This window comes from Pipistrellus hanaki (genome assembly GCF_964339955.1).
Source record: "Pipistrellus hanaki genome assembly, chromosome: 17".
Taxonomy (NCBI): Eukaryota; Metazoa; Chordata; class Mammalia; order Chiroptera; family Vespertilionidae; genus Pipistrellus; species Pipistrellus hanaki.
In genome coordinates, this window is record NC_140519.1 from 32,591,379 (window position 1) to 32,614,641 (window position 23,263).

Consider the following 23,263-nt stretch of genomic DNA (forward strand, 5'->3'; position numbering starts at 1 on the left):
AAATTAAGATGATTACTAATTAAACAATTATTAAGCACTGATTTTCAATAGCCATAGGAAATATTTACCACATACAACATGTATTACAGAAACAGGCACATTTTAGGGTTGTTCTAAAATGGGGCTTTTAAAACAAATGGACTGCATATTCTGCTCTGTCTGAACTATACTTTACACTCAATAAAATTTGATAAAATAGTCACGTGAGTGACTATTTGAGTGTAGTGTTTGAATGGTATTTTTATATGTATGAAGAAAAAAAAGATTAAAAAATGATTATAATTATTTAAAAAAATATTTTTTATTGATTTCAGAAAGGAAAGAAGAGGGAGAGAGAGACAGAAACATCAATGATAAGAGAGAATTATTGATTGGCTGCTCCTGCACGACCCCCACTGGGGATTGAGCCCACAACCCAGGTATATGCCCCTGACCTGAATTGAACCCTGGGCCTCTTCTGTCTGAAGGCCAACACTCTATGCACTGGTCCAAACTGGCTAGATTGATTACAATTATTTTAATTTGGGGTAAAGACTCATGAGGGAGTCCACTCTTCCTCACTCCTACTTCCAAAGCCAGTTTAAGTTCTTGACCTTAACCTTGCCCTGCTCCCCTTCAGATTCATGTTCCTGCTGCCAAAGGAAGCAAGCGGAAAGCAAATGCAGCCCAGTCAACCCTTTGCTCAAAACTCACTGCTTGCAGCTCTTCATTTACAAAGTTCTTAACACAATTTGTTTCCTACTTCCATCTTTAGTCTTTCTTCTCATCATTTCTTCTCTCACGGTTTCTATTTGCAGAAACAAAAGGAATATTCCTTTCCACTGTGCCATTTTTTTGTCCATTCCCCTATGCAGTGTTCTTTCCCAGTTCCCGTCTACACCTTCCACTGCACTGCCTGGGAGTTTTATCCTGGGGGAAATCTTTCTTCTTTACTCTCCAGTTGGATTAGGGGCTCTCATCTCTGCTTCCATGTAACACTGTGTGTCCATGTCCAAAAGCACTTAATACAGTGCTGCACTGATCTTGCTTACCTCGTGTCTCCCCATTGTGTTGTGATTGTCAAGGTCTCTGGAAAGCATGTGGAAAAGGAAGTGCTTTAATTATCTGTTACATTGATTGGGTGGCATGGCATTGCATAGCTGAAACTTAATTAAACTGTGTATATTTTTGTACTTATGCATATATTTTGCATTCTGGATTTCCTCATTGGGCAACAAAAATAGTTGTTAATGTTGGAGTGAATTATTAATATTCTAAAGTGAACGTAATGGAGAAAACTATTTCCAGAAAAGAAAATTTTCTAGTACCCTAGAGTTTTTGGGGAAATCTCTTTTTTTAATCGTAGGGGCATTGCAAAACAAACAGACAACCAGAACCCAAAAGAACTTTATTCTCAAGTGAACAGATATGAGCATCTATTTAATGCTGAATTAGTTATCATATCTAATAATAAGTGCCACTTATTGAGGATCTACTATATATATCAAGTACATATATGTTGTTTTTATAAACTCTGTTTAATTAAATACTTGCTTCAATCTGAAAAAAAAGTATGAACTTTTTATAGATATCAGAGACTCCCTCCAAGTAATATAACATTATATGGCAGTAATGGGCTTTAGTACCCTAGGCTTTGCTTGTGCACTTGACGATGTCATTCTGTCTTACTAAAAAGTGTAGCATGGTACTGAAGTCCGACTATCATTAACTTGTTCAGTTGATTATCATCAAGGGATTATTTTAATTCTGTACTAAATACAATATATTGGTACAAATGTCTAATACCAGCGTCAGGTGCTAGAGAAATATTGAGAAATTTCATTTGCTTTCAGAATTGTTTTGAAGAAGACAACAAAAACAAACCAGGCTTTACCATAGAATATAAAATAGCTTATACCAATCCACCTTTGCTGTATTTTCCCCCAAGGATTTGACATGCTATTTATTAGTTATTATATTAGAAATTACCTTCCCTTGCCAACACTACGAGGTATTTAACACATAGGGCATATGCCCAACATCAAAGAGCAGAGTTAGAAATTGTTATTACATACCAGTATTTGGCAGACAGAGAGGGTTTCCTAAATTGCAGACTTTCCTATACAAACACAGAATAGTGTGATGTTTAAGCACACAGATTGTGGCATCAGACAACTCTGAAATAGATTTTAGCGCCATCAGTGTTTGCCAAATAAATCTGGGCAAATTATTTGAACAAGGTGATTTAAAAAAAAAGAGAGAGAATAGATTAGACCTATTTATCCACTAGGAAGTTTTCAGTTTTAAATATAGGAAACCATAAATCAAATGGTTTAAATAATAAGGAAATGCATTATTTGGCACAGCATGCTGTCCTGAAGTATGCAATCCTCAGATGTTCAGTAAAAACATCTAATCTTGGCTCTGGGCAACTTCATGCGCTGGCTTTGTCCTCAAACCACGCTATACAATGGCTGCAGTAGTGCCAGTCAATACATTCAGTCACTTCCAAAGCAGACTGATTCTTTGTTTTTCTTCTTGATTTTTTAATTAAATTATTGTGGTAATATTGGTTAATATAATTGTATAAATTTCAGGTATACAACTTTATCATAGACATCTGTGTATTCTGTTGTAAGCTTACCACCCAAAGCTAAGTCTTTGTCATCACCATGCATTTGGCATAGTTTACTTTCTTCATCCTTGCCCAATCCTTCCCCTTTTGGTAACCATGATTCTGTTGTCTGTATCTGAGTTTGCTTTTTTATTTGTTTTTCTTATTTACTTGTTATTTTTGTTTTATATCCCATATATGAGTAAATTATACAATTCTTGTTCTTTTCTGTCTGACTTTTTTTCATAGCATTTAATTTCGGCACCAAGAAATTCTTTCCCAAAAGCCTTCCGGTTGATTTCTCACTTTTCTCTGATCAGAATTAGGTCACATACTAATACATAATCTTATCCATGACAAATTGAAATGAGACTGCTAAGACTGGCATAGGCTGATTAGGACCATTCCATAGAGCTCAGAATGTGGTCAGCAATCCATAAAGCATGTGGATGTGTAGAGTAAGATGCATAGTTGAACAAAACCAGTGTTCTCTGAAGAGAAAGGTCAGTGGTGAACAAACCGGAGTGCTGTGGGAAGGCAATCAATTATTTCCGCCAGTGCTCCCTTTTGATTACTAGATTTCAATATAGATAAAACCTTCTTGTGCATTAACTTTGTAAAAAGAAAAAAAAAAAGCCTACAAGAAACATATTCTTCATCTGTTAGTGGACAAAACCCAAAATATCAGCCTGTCACTACATACAATGAGCTTAGAGTCTCCAAGTGTTGCACTGGCATCTCCATTATTTCCAGTGTAGTTTCCCATTATCCAGAGACCTATGGTTCAAAAGACAGGTTATCATCACATCCCTTCTATAATGATAGAAAACAAGTGTGATAACCATCATAAATACTCCCATTCAGTAGATGAGAGTACTAAAATCCATAGAACAATACCCTGTTGGACAAGATTGGTGAAGGCACTACCATCTCTGGAAGTGGAATGAGTTCCTTGATGAGCATGGCAAGCAGCAGAACTCTGTAGCTCTAGGACCTTACTCTGTTACAGTGTGACATGGATTCTGGTCCTGACTTCTGAGAAGATACTCTTTTTTTCTATTGGACAATGCTGCTGTAAGATTTTAGTATCATAAACACTATTGCATCTGAAATTAGATGTTTCTGTTGTTTTTGCCTCCCTCTGCCAGAATCCATAGTTTCTGATCCTTAGGTCAAATGTCTATACTCTGTTGATTGGAAAAATATGTGCCTAATCCCTCAAATTAAAGGTGGATATTTAGGTGCTAAGTGGCCAAATGAATGTACAAATATACACTACATACAGTTTCAGGGTTCAAATAAGGAAATGCATATAGAATAATGATCCTAGTGTCTTACACATCATAAATATTTGTCAATTTTAAATTTTCCTTGGTAACAGATATGCAGTTTAAAATTAAGCATGAATTTCACATGACTTAATAAGATAAATGATGTAGAAATCATGGTGCTGGGAATAATGGGGAGATTGAAAATTATGAGACATGAATTTTACGTCAGTTTTGTCAAAATACCTTAAAAAATCCATGCATTGAAGCTTATAGGAAATGAAACTACTGATAATTTAATGTTTATTGCTAATTACAGATTTCAAGTTTCTGAAAAGCCAATGTTAAAATGCATGAGATTATTCTTAACTGACTGCCTTAGTAGCTTCAAAGTTTTAAATAACCCTCAATAAGCAGCACTGTATAAGCCATTTAGAATTACCCCCCTACAAATGGAAGTAATTGCTTTTAAAAATCAAGACAATTATAAGTAATTTCTACGTTTTATTATCATAGGTTTTTTGGCAGTACTCTTGAGCTAAATGCAGCTCTCTTTTCCTACTCACAAGTGATTAATAATAGGGCATATAAAGCAAAAATATATCACAATTCTTTCTTTACTAAAAAAAAAATGATATTCTTCCTGTTTCCCTACTAATTATTTCAGCCCCAATGCCAACTAAACATGTAAAGAAAGCATTCATATCATATTGATGATGATTTGTTGATTTTTTAAAATCTTTCTACCTTGTTTCCACATTATGCCAATTAAAGGGATGGAAATGGCTATTTGGTCAACTCCATATTATAGTTAAATCTGTAGAAATAAAATTTCACATCACACTCCTGATGCTACATTTTATATTCTTGCACAGACAAAAGTATGGTGTGTGTTTTTTTTGTTTGTTTGTTTGTTTTTTCAATTTTTGAAATTACCTTTATATATTCTACCAAATAATATTTTCTCTACTGGGAGTATCTAATGTACTATTTTTGCATTTTATTAGCATGCTTTATTTATATAAGTGTGACCATCTGAGGGAAAGTTAGTTTTTATTTCTTTTTTAATACGTAGATTTTACTTTTAAACTACTATTTTAGAAGCAATATTTAAATTAAGCCCCAGTGAATTACATGATAACGAATGTTTTCCACAAATCAGACTATTCTAGCTTCTTAGTGATGGGGTGTCATTGAAACTGTTCAATAATTATAACTGTCTAAAATTTTAGTGTCAGCTCAGTGGTTAAGTGTTCATCAGAAAGCATATGGATTATTGAGTAATCAACCCATCACTTACTTTAAGTTGAATGGAGTTCTCACTGTGGCATATATACATGCATGAATCTCAGTTACAATTCAGGCAAAGTAAAGTCTACCATTAAATGGATGTCCAAATTCTTTAGGACATGATTATTCAATAATGACTATCAAAAGATTTACAGAGGATTAGCAATCCAATCAACGAGTCATTTATTAGACACATATTTTGTATCTACTTGTCTATTAGGCTTTTTAAGCCATTTTAAAGGAGACGTTCCTAAATTTTAAATGAAATGCACTCATGGATCTATTTTGAAATGTTTGGAGTAAAGTGGACCATGGAATTTCTTCTTTTAATAGGATGACAGATAAGTATTCTGAGAGGTCTGCCCACTGAAAAAACAAAAACAACCGCATATTTTTCTTCAGAGCATTGCTGGTTAACAAGAAAGCAAAGGAAATGCATGTATACCATCCAAATATATACATATATAATGAAAAGAACATTGAGCTGAAAAGGAAGGAGATTGAGTCAGTATAAAGCTCTGTTTTCCTAGGAGCAGAGAGCAATTAGTCTATGGAATTCTAAGATTAGAGCCTAGTCTTCTTAGATCAATAGGTAAAGAAGTTAAATTTGAAGCTTTAACATTTATCTAAAAACCCGCAAAGAGTGTATAAGTTTACACTAGCGTGCTAGTAAACTTTTGATCTAGTTAACAGAAAATGAATGAAATTATACCCAATTTAGGCCTTCAGGATTCTCAAAGCTTATATTCAAGCAAGATATTTTAAAGAGATCCATACCTAGACACAATATAGTCAGACTGTGGAAAGGTAAAGACAACCAGAATCTTAAAAGCAGCAGGAGAGATACCACTTCACTCACACCTGCTAGGATGGCTGTAATAAAAAATAAAACGCAAACAGAAACAAACAGAGAATAAGTGGTATTGATGTGGTGACATTTGACGCCTCATGCATTCCAGGTGGGATTTAAAATGTTTCAGCACTTCTGGAAAACAGTTTGGCAGTGTCTCAAACAGTTAAACATAGGATTAATATATGACCCAGAAATTCCACTCCTATTTTTGGATGCTAAGTAAAACTGTCCTGCAAAAACATCTGAGCCTCCTTTTGGGGAGCAGTAGTTGACATTTTACTGCTTGTTTATTTCATAGTTTAGGCCTCTTATTTTATTTATTTATTTATTTATTTATTCATTCATTATTTCATGAGTCAAGTTATTGTTTTCTTTTCTTTTTTTAAAAAATATATTTTATTGATTTTGTACAGAGAGGAAGGGAGAGAGATAGAAAGCTAGAAACATCGAGGAGAGAGAGTCATCGATCAGCTGCCTCTTGCACACCCCCTACTGGGGATATGCCCGCAACCAAGGTACATGCCCTTGACTGGAATCGAACCCGGGTCCCTTCAGTCCCCAAGCCGACGCTCTATCCATTGAGCCAAACCGGTCTCGGCTATTGTTTTCTTTTCTAGAAACATTCAATGGTGACAACATTTTCAAATTCACTGTCATATCATTATTCACTTTCTTTTAGTCTGTGCTGGGCCTGCATTTCTGTCATGTTTCTCTTTCTAATCAACACTTCTACACTAATAGAAAAGAAACATGCAAATTGACCATACCTCTGCTACGCTCGCAAGCCATGCCACCAGCCTATCAGGAATGAGTATGCAAACTAAACCAACCAAGATGTCAGTGGCCATGTAGCTGGAACAAGCAAGAGGCTTGGATTGCCCTGGCAATGGAGGAAGCCAAGATTCCTTCCTGTCCTGGCTGACCCTGCCCTCCACTCAAGGCTACAAACTTTCAATTATAGAGGATAAATAAATCCCAGATACTTGCTTCCAGCAGGCCCTGGTCTCCGCTCAAGGAGGCATTGGGTAAAAGAAAAAAGAAAAAAATGAGGGGCTGGGAGCCTGAGTAGCTGGGTGGTGATCAGGCCAGGATGGGATGGCAGTTATGGGTGATCAGTCTGGTGGGGGACAGGGCTCTTGGGGGTAAGCAGACCAGCAGGAGGGCTAATTGGAGGTGATCAGGACCGAGGTGGGGGGCAGTTTGGAGTGAGAAGACCAGCAGGGGGCTGAGCAGGGTGGCATGGGAGGGCAGTTGGAGGTGATCAGGCTGGTGGGGGGTATTTGAGGGCAAGCAGGCTGGAGGTGGGGGCAATTGGGAGCGAGCAGGCCAGCAAGCAGAATGGTTAGGAGCAATCAGGTAGGCAGGCAGGCAGGTGAGATTGTGAGAGGGATGCCCAGTTGCCAGTAAGCCTGATTTTTGTAAACTAGCAGTAGGGCATTCTTTGAGGGATCCCAGATTGGAGAAGGTGCAGGCCAGGGTGAGGAACACCTCCTCCCCCTGCCATGCATGAGGTTTGTGCATGGGGCCACTAGTTCAGCAGTAAGTAACCAACAATTACCCTGGCAACATCTATTTCTATAAATTTAACTTCTATCTCTACTTGTACTTTCTATCTCTACAAATTTACTCTATTTATATATTTTATATGTGTAGAATCATTCAATATTTGTATTTTTGTGTTTGGTTATTTTCAAAGTATTGGAAAGTCTTCCGTAAGAGAAAAGAATTTGTACATTTGTCAACTTATTTTATGATACCAGAAAATTTCAAGAGTAAATCAGCAAGGAAAACCAGAGAAGCAAACTTCCTCATGTTTATAAAGTATTACCTACCTTAACAATATTCTTAATGGTGAGCCATTACATATATGCCTTTTAAAATAAAATACAGTTTAATTGGATTAACTAATTAACTAGTAAAAATTATGTAAGAGATCCAAGGCAGTTAAGATAAAAGAAAATTTTTAAAAGGTTTAAAAGCAAGATTTTAAAATGCTATTTACAGAAGACATACTTGTTATATAGAAAAATAAAGATGCTTTACAAAGATGTTTACATAATAGGGAAGGCTTATCAAGTTGCCTAAATATGAGGTCATTAAGCAAAAATAAATTTTATTTCTACATACCAACAGTTGAACATATATAAAGATATATATAAATTTAAACGGCAGCAAGAAAGAATTTCAGCATATGCATAAAAAAAAGAGTTAAGCCAATTTGTGTTGATTCAGGGTCAGATAAACTGATCAGGAGAATAGCATCTGGAGCCCCCAAACCAACACCCATATATAGAATCTTTATATATGTTGGAGTTTGACATGCAGGTCACTGGGGAAAGGAGGACTATTTATTCAGTTAAACTACAGAGACAATCTCTTGTTCATATTGCAGTCAAAGAAAAATTGAAAGTGATGCCGTGCTTGCTTTCTGTTTTTGCTTAACAAATTATCCCAAATTAGCAGCCTGAGACAAAATGAATTTGTTATCTTACACTTTCCATGGGAAAGAACTTCAGGCACACGTTAGCTGAATCCTCATATTGAGGTCTCACCAGAATAAAAGCAGGGTGTTGCCCAGGGCTGCCATCTCATTTGAGACAGTGATACCAAGCTCACTGATGGTTGGAAGAATGTAGTTACTCTGGTTTATGATTGAGGCTCTCAATTTATAAAGGCCACCCACTATTCCTGCTACCTGGGCCTCTTCACAGCACCAATGTGCTCTTCAAAGGCAAATAGGAAAGGAATCTCTTCTGATTTGTTTTATCCCTCGCTTTTAGACCTTTAAAGAACTTTCCTGAACTGGTCAAGCCCTCCCAGGATAATCTCCCTTTTGATTCACTTGAAGTCAATTGAATAAAAACCTTAATTTCATCTGTAAATCTATAATATCCCTTATGTTATCCATATAATGTAACCAATTATGGGAATAATTCTCCATCATATTAATAGGTTTCATCTACATTCCAGGGGTAGTAATTATACAGGCCATCTACATGGTGTAGGGGGATCTTAGAGAGTCATAATTCTACTCACTCTACATACCTACTTGATCCTTTCTATAAAAGTCAATTCCCAAAAATGCAGGAAATACCTTTATGACCTTGGCTATAAGCCAATGCAAAAGTGCTACTTATAGGTTAATAAGTCCAACTTCATTAAGATGATTTCTTCTAGACTTAAATATTTAACACGGAAAGTGAAAAATCAGATTATAAACTTAAAGAACATATTGCAACACACAACATGTAATGTATCAGTATCCAGAATATATAAGCTGATCTTCTCAACAGGTAAGCCAGGCTCAATGTTGTATTATGAATGATGCATTATGAATGAGTTACAGGTAGACATAAATATTTATCTTAGCTCTCAATATCTTGGGCAAAAGAACTTCCATTGAAAGCAGCTTACCTCATTGTGTCTATACTTTCCTTATGTGTGCTATTATGGAAAACTATGGGGAATCACTGATATAAAGGATTCTTGCAATAAATAACAAGCAAACAAGCTGTCCAAGTGAAAATTAGCCAAAGTACAAATAGTCATGTCACAGGAAAAGAAGCGTAAATGACATATACATGAAAAGACATGCAACTTAATAATTAATGAAGAAAATGCAAAACAAATATCTTTTTCACATACTCTAAGTTGGTCGAAATAATAAAATCGAATATAAACATGTGAGCATTTAAATTAATAAAATAATTTTGGAAAATCATATGGCACAATGTTATAAAATTGAATTTTTCCTTTATTATCCAGACATTGCACTCCTCAGTATATAACTTAGAGATATACTTGTATTTCTGAACCAGAAGATGTTTAATATTGCTCATAAACATGTTGCTTACAATAGCAAAAAGTAGAAACAACCTAAATCTCTATTGATAGGCAGTTATTAAAGGAGAGTATTTATATTTAACTCAGGGTAAGCTGGGAAACATTTTTTTTTAATTGCAGTCATGTAAAATGTATAATTCAAGATTTTTTTTGTATCTTCTGTATTAAACTTGGCAACAATTTATTTAGTCAATGCAAATATAAAATACTTTTTTAAAAAGTTATAATCACAATTTGTTTTATAGCTTTGAAAAGCCAGGTTATAACATCTGTTTTTATAGTTTTTTTTATGATACCAAATTTATAAATAGTTATAATAAATATTAAAGATATGGGTTTTTAATTTATTTCTATTAATATTGGCATTCACTTTCTTTATGTGATGATGAGTTAGATTTTACTATAAATTAAGTTTTGCTCAAGGACTTATTGAATATAGGATAGTGTTTATGTAATTTTTAACAATATTGATTCTTATTTTAATATATTTTATTGAGTTTTTTTTATAGAGAGGAAGAGAGAGGGATAGAAAGCTAGAAACATAGATGAGAGAGAAACATCAATCAGCTGCCGCTTGCACACCCCCTACTGGGGATGTGCCTGCAACCAAGGTACATGCCCTTGACTGGAATCGAACCTGGGACCTTTCAGTCCTCAGGCCGATGCTCTATCTACTGAGCCAAACCAGTTTCACCATCCAATGTGGTTCTTTTATTTTTTGTTGTGAAAAGTAGAAGTTCATCTAAATTTCATGTTATTTTCAGAGGGAAATGATTCATATATAGTTGTAAATTTGGTGTGCTTGTGTGAGGAGACATTCAGGATCTTCATATGCTGTTATCTTGGACTCTGCCCCTGATACTTTTAAATCTGGTGATCTAGATTAAAATTTAGCTGTAACATTTTTTAAGCTATACTATTTAAGCATACTCAGTGTTTTATTGAGCTAGCTTTATAAAAATAGCTGCAAATGTATGGAAAACCACTCTCCACCTACGTGTACTTTTTATAAAACCTTTTCTAAGTAGATACGCATTCATCATTCTTCAAATACTTCATGTAAGAGCATTCTATAAACAGAAGCCATGCCATTTCATTGAAAATTATCACAGAACGTACAATGTGCCAAATGAAAATTGTTTGGTAATCCTAATGATTGGTCCCTTAACAATAGTCCGATATGATCTGCTGCCATAGTATGAAATGTCTGAGGGGCATTTTAAATATTTTTTTCCCATTGCTTTACTTTTGTTTTTATTGCGTAATGCTACATATGTGAGATGTTTGTTTCTGTCTATTGCTAGGTTATCCAGATAAACTTCGAAGAATTTGATCTTGAGATCGGCTATGATACTTTGACAATTGGTGATGGAGGTGAAGTTGGAGACCCCAGAACAGTGCTCCAAGTGTAAGTTCTCAGTGTTTTCCTCTTGACTTTGCCTATCAAGTGTTTTTGAAAAATGTCCCTTATTATTCTTTTTCTTTATGTCTCACTACCACCAATAAAACGTTGACCCTAATTTGTTATCATCAACTTACATGTAAGTACATTAAATCCCCTTCAGTGGGACTTAATCCAAACACAACTTCTTAGAATGTATTTTCAAACAGGAGCCCATTTGGAAACAGACATCTAAAGTGAAATTGTAAAATGGTTGATTGGGTCTTATATGGAAAACACATTTGCCCTCACATAATTAAAAAACAGACTGAAAATAAAAGTATAAAATAGATCCCAGAGACTTAAACTGGTACCAAAGACTGGTCAGTGTTGCTCATGTACTGGTGGCAAACTGATCCCTAGCTGTCAAGAGTTGGAACTGAGAGTTTGTCAATGGTTTTAAATTTGAAATCTTTAGCAATGTAACGTGAAGTAGTGAACCAGCAATGTACCTCTTATCACAGAACTGAGATAGTTAAAATGGACCAAATATGGTTCTTAATGGGAGCTAAAAAAATGAAATTATGTTGAAAAAAGAAGGAAGTATTAAGTATTAAATATTTATTGCTGGGTTCTTGGGCTATTAATTCTAATTATCTACCCCTGATGATCCCATGAAGAAAAGTTACAGGGAAAGTCTATTGTTTACTTTGCTATGAACTTCAAAAGCTTAGGGTATGCCCTCTCTCAGAATTCCTTTCATCACTCTTGATTTGAAATTCAGACTTTATCAAATCAATATTTCTAAAAATGGGATATTTTGCATCATAATTACCTGGAACACATTTTAAAAGTAGGTTTCTGGACCCCCATTCTTGACCTATTAAGTCAGTGTTCTGGGAATTGCACCACAAAATATATATGTTTAATCAACTCACCAGGTGATCCTTATGCACATCAAAAGTTTGAGAACTACTGGTATAAATATTTATAAATTATTTTCAACATATTCCCAGATACAATATGCTTATCATGTATGTATTTCTTATTGTGTAAATTGATTGAAGGTAAGCTAATTTTATTTCATTCTTTTTCCCCCATTTTCTTTGATTATTAATTTTACAAGTTCTTCTAGTATTATTATTCCATAATCCTATAATAAAGCCTAGGATTTACTTTATGTATACAATATAGGCCCCAGTATTATTCCTTCTTTGTTTTTATAATTCTAGGGGGGAAAAAGCTAAAATGAAGAAAAAAAGAAAAAACTACTACTCTTCCTAGCTGTCCTCATGCATACTTGACTTCAACTTTAACCTCTTCCTCTCCCCACAATATGTATTATCATTGACCAACCACAACTTTGTTGTCTATCTCTGAGCTACTATAATTCCATTTTGTGATTCTTAAGATAGAATGTATAAAAGCATCAGCATTTTACATGTTGGGCTGTTGTGCTCAAATTGTTTGTAACTTCACCCTCCTTAAAAAGTCTCAGCATTATTATCAGAATGTTGAGCCTGATAGGTATTTTACTACATTGGAGTACTATCTTGTAGAAATAATCTATAGTTTCTCCTAGATTTCCTTGTGAGTTTATACATGATAGCTTAGATTTCATTATACTGTAATATCATATTAGATATTTGCAGCCACGGAGCTAATATGATCAGTACATGTGTTTGTTTATTGTTGTTTGGGAAATACAATGTTTTAAAGAAGTGGATATTACATGCAAGAAAATCTAAATTTATGGTTTCTTTTGTTAAACTGGCAACACTAGCCTTGGATGGTCACATAGCAAATAATGTGGGTACAGGTTCTTTAAAGAGGGTACAAGTTCTCCTTCGTTACTAATTCTTCTATTGTTTTGTACTTGAGCTTCTAAGTACATTTGCATTAGCTGCCTGGACCTGTAGCCATTTATGTATATGACTCCTGATACAAAATTTGGTTTTATCTTTGAATTTATAACAGTATTTTCTAGATGGTTTCACTTTTACTCTGTCAATATTTAGATTTATAGATTTATAATAACAGATTATGTCAATACTGGTATAAGAGAAAAATTATGGCAGGCCAGTAAAACAGCCAAGGAAGACTTTACTCAAGATAATTGCAATAGGAATCAAGACTATTGGAATAGGGTCCCAAGTATTGAGCAGAGTCAACACTAGTTCAGTAGGAAAGAGAAATTGAACTCAACTCTGCTGAAACAAAAGGTAGAATTTTTGTTGTTGTTGCTGTTATTGTGGTTTTTTTTTTTTTTTTAAAAAAAGACCTCACTCAAAGACATGCTTTTCTCTTTCTTTCTTCCCTTTTTTTTTTTTTTTTTTTTTTTTTTTTTTAGAGGGAGGAAGGGAGGGAGAGAGAAAGAGTTCAGTGGAATTATCAGTTTCTCTAGAAAATTTAAGTTTCAAGTCCTTTGTGATAATCACTGTTCAGCCCTCCTGAGGTGCTGGCTTCCATTGGCAAGCAAGTATCCCCCTGGATTCCTCTTTCACTTTGACAGGCATATGGTTAGCCTGCCAAGTATAAGTTTACAGGGAAAATATAATGTTTGCTTACAGGAGTTGCTCTATTTTTTTAACGAAGTTAGCAATAAAGTTATAGGCCATTTTAATCTAATGTATTGCTGAATCTTAGCAAATAAGTTTGATTCAACTTATGGGAATCTGCAAACATTTGCATAATTAATGGATGACATTGGAAACAAGATGACTCTCTCTCTCTGATTCAATATGCTCTAGTATCCCCAAAATAGACAATATTTGAATCAAGAGAGACATTATCTTACCACCACCTGAGCATTGGCACCTGAAGAGGGAGAGACTTCAGAATCTCTAGACATCATATACATCATAACTGGATAAAATATTTTATTATCCACTAGAGGCCCAATGCATGGATTCATGCACCGGTGGGGTCCCTCAGCCTGGCCTGCACCCTCTCACAATCTGAGATCCCTCTAGGGATGTCAGAGAGCCGGTTTTGGCCTGATCCCCACAGGCCAGGCCTAGGAACCCACATGAATCTGTGCACTGGGCCTCTAGTATGCATGTAAGATCTTTGGTTAATCTCTTCCACCTTCTCCCCAATTCCTTCCCTCTGAGACTTATCAGTCTGTTCCATGTTTCTATGTCTGTGGTTTCCACTCCTGCATTGAGCATCTGACCCCTGTTTGTCAGTGCTCATCATAGCTACCACTTAGGCTTTTATATATATAGATAGACAATAAATCTATAAAATCCAAACACCATGAAGTTTCCAGTGAAGTTGTTTGGGGAAGACTGCCTACATATACATAGGGAATATCCTGTAAAGAATTCTGCTAACAAATTGGCCATCTCCTTAATAAGTTTTGAATAATTTCATATTCTGTCTTTAAAATCTCTTTTACTTAGATGATTATGATGATGAAACAACATTATTAATTAAGAAATAAGGACAGTGGTATAGGAATTGCTTTGTTAAATTATTCCCATCATTTATTTTATTGCTCTCTCAGCAAAAGTATTGCCTTTTGCAGTTTTCATTCCACCCTGCATGAGCTCTGTGATGGAATGCTGGCTTGAGCAGGCAGAAGTTCATCTTCTCACAAAGCAGTTATCAGTTTTCTGTAGGACATGTTATTTTCCCTGAAAGTAGAAAATTTTAAATTTTTTCAATTTTCTTCTGTTTCATGACAGTCATCAGATGACTTTTATATACATATTGCAATTCTCTTGTTACTGTCATTGACTAAGCTGTTGTGCCAGCTTAGTTCTAGGAATTACATCTTCCAAAGTTTCATGAGGAGTCACAATAGCATACAAAGCTTTAGGCTGGCCACTGTCGTTCTGAACGCATGATCCATCAGCAAACATCATTAAATCGGCATTATAAATAAGAATATCAGACAAATCAGGTAAGGGCCTACTGTTTTATTCTATTACTGTTGTACAGTAATGACCATCTATGTGATCAGGATCTTATAAAAGACAAACAGGATGTTTGCATCTCCGAAACAGAGTGTTGGGATTAACTAATAATTCATAATCACAGCTAGTCTGATAGCACACTCACATAGTCCCGATCTTAGGCATTTTGTAAGGTAGCTGTAACAACACAGAGGGCATGTGATTAAGTCAAGTGACTAAAGGCAAGGGTTTCAATCTTTTTAGAGTATTCTGTGGAGTAGGGTCTTCATTTTCATGACAAAACAAATAGGAAAACTTTACAAAACTTAGAGTCTTCAAAACTGAGACCATAGTCAATTTTATGTTACAAGCCTCTTTAGAATCTATAGACTTAACCAGAAGATCTGAGAAATTACCATGCAGTCATTCCTTCAGAAGTATGTTCCTCATTGCAAATGCTGGAATCCATTGTCTACAATATCCCTGAGTGCCACCAAAATGGTCTAATTTTTTTTTTTTTTTTTTTTTTTTTTTTTTTTTTTTTGCAATAAGGCATTCCATTGGCCAAATGAGCTGACTGTTTTGGGGCCTCAACAGCAATAAATGCCCTAAATATTTTATCTCAGTCTAGCAATAATGCAATTTATCTCATGAGGCCTCATGCTCTTGCTAAGGGGGATTGTGACAAAGAAAAGGCCTTGGTTTTGCTTTGCTCTTTAGTTTCTGACTACCAGCCAATACTTGTACAATAGATTCTTCTGGTGGAATAGCTTCCCTCTCAGTTTTCCTGTAAATGACTAGAGCAATATAGGAGAGCACTGAAACTCTTGAGCAATCCTTTGCCCATAAACATTGGGCTTCTTTAAAAGTAAAAGCAAATAAAAATTTAGACTTGTCTATTAGAGAAGCAGGATCCCAAAAAAGCAGATCATAGATAAATTGCAGAAAAAAACATTCCAGATGATGGTATCAAAATTGTAATGTTTCAGTGATAGGAACTATATAGGCATTAATGGATAGTGAATTTATTTACTTCTTCACGATCTTGATAAAGGTCAGCCTTCTTGCCCAAACCAGTTTGGCTCAATGGATAGAGCGTCGGCTTGGGGACTGAAGGGTCCCGGGTTCGATTCCGGTCAAGGGCATGTACCTTGGTTATGGGCACATCCCCAGTAGGGGGTGTGCAAGAGGCAACTGATCGATGACTCTCTCTTTCATCAATGTTTCTAACTCTATCTCTCTCCCTTCCTCTCTGTACAAAATCCATATATATATATATATATATTTTAAAGGTCAGCCTTCTTTATCATATTTACCTTCCTTTTTTTACTGAACATTTGGCAGTGTTGGTATCACAGGGTGAGTTTCCTTTTATAATTATTCCTTATTTTTCTAATTTGTTCTGTAACTGGTTTATTCCTTCTAATTGAGCTCTCAACAAAGGGTAGCATTTGACAACACATGGCCAGGGCTTATGCTTTTGATATGCTATAGCTGTTGGTTCTACACATCAGTATTATTATTCCTAGGACCTAAAGTGATACATTGATTTGTTTCTGCTCGAGGTACTTTTCCAGTGCCCTGTGAGTCTGCCGCTCTCTGCTATACCCCTAGTTTTAGTAAGAAAATCAGATGCTTTTATTTCCAGAGCTTTCCACAGATGCTCCATATGGAGTATACAATATGGTAGTCTTAATTACACAAGAGAGATCTCTACAATAGGCTTCCATGAGAAGCAAGAAAAAGTAAGAAAACATATATCTCAGTTACAGGATCTATTCCTGTGGGAACTACAGAAGAAGAAGAAAGAAAAAAACACACACAAAACAACACACCACACACACCACAATTATAAAACTTATTCAAAATACCAACAACCAACCAGATGGAAAGTGAGGGATTTCTGGGGAAATTTCAGAATAAGTAGTACCAGTATCTACCATAAAAAGCAAAGATATGTTAACTTGAGAGAAAGTTGTTGAAAGTGTATTTCACCAGTTCCTACCTCTGAGATTCAGTCAGCTGCAATTTACTTGTTAATTGTGCTCTAGCCTTCTGCGCTTTTCTGATCCCCTGTTTCTGCATTTTCTGCATCATCTGGATCTTTCTCTCCAACCCGTCCCAGTGCCTTGGCTTCTTGCAGTAGCAAAGTTTCTTCCATTGCTTCTTTTCTAGATTGGACAGAATATTTCCTTTACTGAGCAGTTTTAACTTAACAGTCAACACAGCAATTTTTAACTTCTTCACATTTGTTCTGGATTGTCTCAAAACTGAGTAATTGCAGCTAAGATTTGAGTAATAGTCTTGTTTTCAGGATATTTGGGGTGTCCCCTTCTCCACTGAGGAATGGGGATGGAGTCATTATGATAGGCTGAGAAAAAAACAACTTTCTGAGATTCACATGAGAGGATGAGTGATTTTCGTTTGTGTGGCATTGCATCGCTGGATTTCTAAAGTCTGTTTCATTTCCTTTAATTCAGTCCTGAATTCCTGTAACCTGGAATTCAGTAGAGCTAAAAGCTAAGCCGTCGTCCAGTTTCTGTTCCGTATGGGAGCCAGGTCCAGTTCACCATCAGGTTGTGTGTGGTCCACATGGCCATGGGCCTTGAGGGCAAATGCAGGGGAGCAGGAGCATGAGAGCCCTGTGAGCCTCGAGTCAACAAGAGAGCAAACTCCCTTGCTTAGGGAATTAAGTGTCCCCAGTCTTCCCATGTTTGCAGGTGAGACTGACGCACAGGTACCTCTCAGACATCACTATACTGAGCGTGCATCTGTTCTCATCCTTGTCCAGTCCCCTCCCCAGCCATCTGCAGGGAATAGCCTAGTGGCTCCCCGAGGAGTGCTGAACTGCCTCCTCATGACACAGTTGCCCAAATGACATTCCTATAGTAGCTGGCCTTCCCTATGCTCCTTTTCTGTTATTCACAGCTAAGTTAATTACAATGGTATCTGTCTATCCTTGCTATTCTGCCACTTTGTCCTTAATTTAAAGTTGGATAGTCAGCAAGAGAGCTGAGATAAAGGTGGGTAGGACCAGAGGATTGTTTTGATGTGTCTCTGGATCCATGCAGGTAAATTTTGATGGAAATTGCTGATGGAAATAACAGGAGACTCACCTCTTTTGGAATATAACACAGAGTTTCTTTCAGCTCACCTTGAGAGGCCAGGCTATGAGCAATCTTTTCTGATGGGTCTCTCAGGCCCTTTGGTCTTCTGCAGTGGTGGAGGGTGGTGACTATCTGGCTACTCCTTGATGTGGTGGGTCATGTTCTGGTGCTTGCATCTTCAAAGTCGCCAGTTGCAGAATTTCACTCAGTAGCTTGTGCGCATGCACAAAGCATGGGGGTCTGAATTGAAAACATGCTGTGAAGGACATCTACAAACACCTGGGAAACAGGGAAAGCTTTTCTATGAGTAATATCATCTGGCAGCAATGCTGGGTAGCTTCTCAATGGCATTAGCCTCACTGGTGAGCAAATAAGAGAAGCTAGTTTTCCTCACATTGTAACAAGAAAAATGTGCGCTTGTATGGCTCTTTGGCTCACATTATCATGCTGCTGTATTCGTCAATGTAATATTTATTAAAACATTGGCCTTTTCCCAAGTAACTAGGGGAACTTCTTTGAATCATGTTACCTTCATATGGGAACAGAGAATTTAATACAAGTTCTTAACTACTCCCTAAACATATCCCTTTGTAATTTCTGCCTTCCTAGACCCATGATGTATAGATGATAAGAGACTCCTCGAAATAGAATCTGTACTGAAACAGAGTGAGCTCAGGGCTGAGAAATGAGGAGTGCAAGCCTGTATCCTCCATCAAGGCAGGTAACCCGTTACCAGCTAAAGAAGTTGTGGCCTCAGCCTTCGTAGAAGGGAAATCCATTAACGAATGGAACCGTATATCTCAAAACTCATCACTTTCCTTTTCCCAGGATCTTCTTGAAACAAGAAAGGATAAGGAGATGTAGGGGGAACAGAGGGAGTAGAAATAACAAAGAAAGGAAGAAAATGTTTTTATGAAAGAGAAGGTACCTTCTATTCTCACATTGCCTCTCCCATTCTTCTCATTCTTTCCTACTGGCTATTCAAAGCACTTTTAACTTTCCTCTTAAAATGTTATCCATCCAATAAATTCCCATAATTAATTTGCTTAAATTGAGACCCTCCTAAAGCCCTCGCAAGTCCTGAGAGAAACAGGAAGACAGGGTGATATTGTCCTGGATGGTCACTTTTCAGAGGTGGCTCCACAGCTTCCAAGAAAAACATTCATGACATGAAAATTGACAAGAGGCTTATTTAGCTTAAAAGATGTCTGCCCATTTGAAAGAAACAGATATCATTGATAATTTCAAATTTTCTAAAGAAATTGATAAACAAAAGAGGGATTTGTCTTTCCCTTGCAGTGTCAGGGAAATTATTACCTTTTATATTTCTTCTTACCTTTATACCAAAAATGAGGTGTGAACTAGAATCGTGGCCAATAGGAGAACAAGTTAGTCAGGGAATAAGTTGACTATAGGTTTAACTGTTCTTTATGAACTGACAAAATTACCATGCTAGAGGTTTATTTTGTGTGAAAAGGATCGTTGGAATATTTGATATAGTGTATCTAATGTACATCATACAGTCTTAAGCTCTCATGCCCATTTCATAATGGATTTATTTTACTTTCTGTCATGTCTCTACCTTGAATCCTCACTCTTGCACATAAACCTATTGTTCTACAAAGTTCAAAAGACTAGTACTTATTAACTCACCTATTTGCAAATTAAAAGTTCACATCACAATGTTTAATTGCAAGATGTTTTCAAATGATAGTGTGTTTCTGTGTGTGTGTTTGTGTGTGTGTGTGTGTGTGTGTACTTACAGTTACACCTATATATTACGAAGGGGATATACGTGTGTGCTTATTTTAAATTTGCTTGGCGAGTAAAATTAAATATAATCTAATACTTTGTGGTATCTTATAGGATCTTTCTATCATACTATTAAGTTTTCCTCACTATCTTGGATAAGTCCATAATTAAATCATGATATTTAACTGGTTTCTTTGTGATATATTCCCATAAATTCTGGGACATTGGACACTGGGGATGCAGTTATATTGCTCATGCAGTCAGTCCACTGATGATATTTTACAGTCTTGATGGCTAGCATGTTCTGCAATGGTCAGTCACTTCAAGGATATGTTCCTCCATGCTGCCCTCTCCTGGTCTCATTGCAGTATAGCCTCTATCCAAGAGCTTCCTGCTTAGGGCAGGCACCCTTTCCATGATGAAGGGTAACTTTATGTGAAGTCTCCATGTAATTTTCCAGCAATTCTCTGTTTATAGCAATGAAAGAGGGAGACCCCTAGAGTAATTTCTTCTTTTGAAAAGAAAACACTGTATATTTAATGTGTGATTTGGAATTTCCAATCACTATGGATATTTGACTCAGCAGTGAGTCCATTTTTCCCCTCTTCCTATTCTTGATAGCTGTTTCCCCCCCAAGACTTCATTTACTTAGTAATTCTGTCCCCTTTATATGACATTTGGCTTTGTTTCAAATATGTGACTGCAACAATTATGAATGATAAAGAAACACGAAGTAAGTTTCCTTGAGAGGGTTATAAAATTGATCGTTACTGAATGATAGTAATACTTAGATTTAGTGATGCCATATGAAATTAGCAATATATTTTTAAATAGAAATATTTGCATCAAAACATACAGGAAACATCTAGCCTAACATTGGTATGGCAAAGGGTTATATTATAGTCCTTGACATTTTATTGTTTTGCTCAGTGATTAAATATTTTTACAATATTTCTTTAGAACAGAGTTCTGTGAAACTTGAAAGGTTAAAGTGAAGTGCATCCCTGGTGTGTTTATTTTAAGCTTTAAGACTTTTATAGAAGTATACAGTTCTCGGAAGGTATAAAATTTAGTATGTTGCCTCATGAATATGAAAGATCTAACTTATTTAAACACATAAAATGGTACTTGTTTACAACAGACCTTGATCACTAAATTGTGTTTGTTCTGTAACATCACTGCATAGTGCTGTAAGTTTATCAGGCAGGTGCTTTTTTCTAGCAAAGAATGCATTGAAAACATGTCTTTCTCATAATTTGCCTGCAGAAGGTGTTTTATAATAACCCATTTCTCCCTTCTTTGCCCATCTCTTTTTAGTCTTACTGGAAGCTTTGTGCCAGACTTAATAGTGAGCATGAGCAGCCAAATGTGGCTGCACCTTCAAACAGATGAAAGTGTTGGATCTGTTGGATTCAAGGTTAACTACAAAGGTAATGGAGAATTGCTACTATGGGAAATATGTTATTTTAATACCACCCGAGAATACTTTTAAATTCTAGTTTAATTGCGTCTACAAAGTAAGTTTCCCAGAACACAAGCAAGAATATAATTTTAAAAATGCTTTTCTTTTAAAGTCACCTACAAATGTTTATTTCACCTTCCTTTACATGATTTTTTAAAAATTGTGTCTGTTTTGCATACATCATGTCTCCCCTAGTCCACTATACTATCCCTATGCCTTAATCACTTTGGACTCTTAGCCCTTCCCAAAATAGACTGTGTATTTTTATACATGTCACACAGTTTGCCTGGCTATGTATATATTATATGAATTTAATTATATATATAATATATATATATTCACACATATATATACATTATACACACACACACACACACACACACACACACACACACAAATTATTAAATACTTAGGTACCAAGTAAAGGGCTTAAAAAGTTGGGAATACTTTTAAAAATTTATTAGTGGTTCTCTTAGATCAAATATATGGTTTTAGTGTTGAGATTATCAACTTCTGTGTAGCTGATAGACCACAAATGTGTGAAATTGCTACTGCCCTTACCAATGTTGGTAGTGATATATATTAATTACATGTGTATAACAAAAATTTTGTTCTACTTCCACCTATAAGAGATAAGGTGCAAGCATTTTGAAATCATGAATATCTTTGACACATGGTGAACCTTGGTTAAAGTTAGAAACAGTGGACATATATGCACACAACCTAGTACATATTAGAAATGCCAATTTGGAATTCTAACTGAAGAAATATATAAATGTTAACAAATTCAGTTAAAATCCGTGTTTTAGAATATGAAAACATATAAAAGAGCATTGTCACTTGAATTTATTATTTCTATTGTGGTACCAATTATTATTCTTTAGCTTATCAATTAAACAGTGGCTGTACAAAAGTCTCTTACTTGAATAACAATGATTTTTAATCAGAGTTTCCTTTTTCGGCCTTGGCTTGCCTTGCCTTTGTATCCAGACACAGGGAAATGAATGCATGATGTGGTCAGGGAGACAGGACACAGGCATTCTGTGTTTTTAACTTTTGACTAAATCGGTTCTATATTAATTTGAATAGTTCATGAAATCTGTATAAATGCCAATTTAAAAGTAAAAAGGTTACCCTGATTATACTTTAAAATATACTATGTTTCTTCCATTTAAAAAATCTACATCTGTCCCCAGTGAATAAAACAATATTACAAAATTTAAAGAATGGTCAGCTCATGTTGAAAATACCTACATGATTTCTCTTTTCCCTCCTCTAAGTGACTCATTGAACCTGGGATCATTATATTCCTCTTGGTTTTATTCTTTTCCTCACCCTGTGAAGGAAAACCTACGTTCATTTAAACCTTAGAAACGACATTAATCACTGACAGTGCTTCCGCAAGGAGCACGGTTATTAAGCTCATGACCAGGTTGGAGCAGCAGAAGCGCATTCTCGGTGTTTACAAAGCTCTTCCCTCCACTGCAGTTCAAGAGTTCAAAGTACAAAAATCAGTGTTGCTTTGCTTTCTTTCTGCTCCGTTGTCAGCAAGAATAATTCAGGAAATATTTCCTAAGGATCTGCTCTGTGTCAGCCACAGAATGAGTTGTTGAATATAGAAGGAACATCCAAATATGATCTATCTCAGCAAGATCATAATACAGATACAGAAAAAAGCACCTAAGTATTCATACACAAATATCCACAAAGATGAGATATTTGAAATAACCCTGAAGATTCTTAGTGAATAATGCCCTTATTATCCCTCCCTTCAATCTGTTCTCCTCAATCTAACCACCACATCACTAACGGTGA

General features: G+C 35.8%; 1 protein-coding gene across 2 annotated transcripts in view; it reads left to right on the forward strand.

The window, feature by feature from the left end:
- Positions 1–23,263, forward strand: part of CSMD3 (CUB and Sushi multiple domains 3) — a 771,720-nt gene that overhangs the window by 359,230 nt on the left and 389,227 nt on the right. For both annotated transcript variants that reach the window (XM_084864313.1, XM_084864314.1), the window contains 2 exons: positions 11,152–11,255; positions 21,304–21,416. In XM_084864313.1, coding sequence (XP_084720439.1) covers positions 11,152–11,255; positions 21,304–21,416 — 217 coding nt within the window. The remainder of the gene's footprint in view (positions 1–11,151; positions 11,256–21,303; positions 21,417–23,263) is intronic.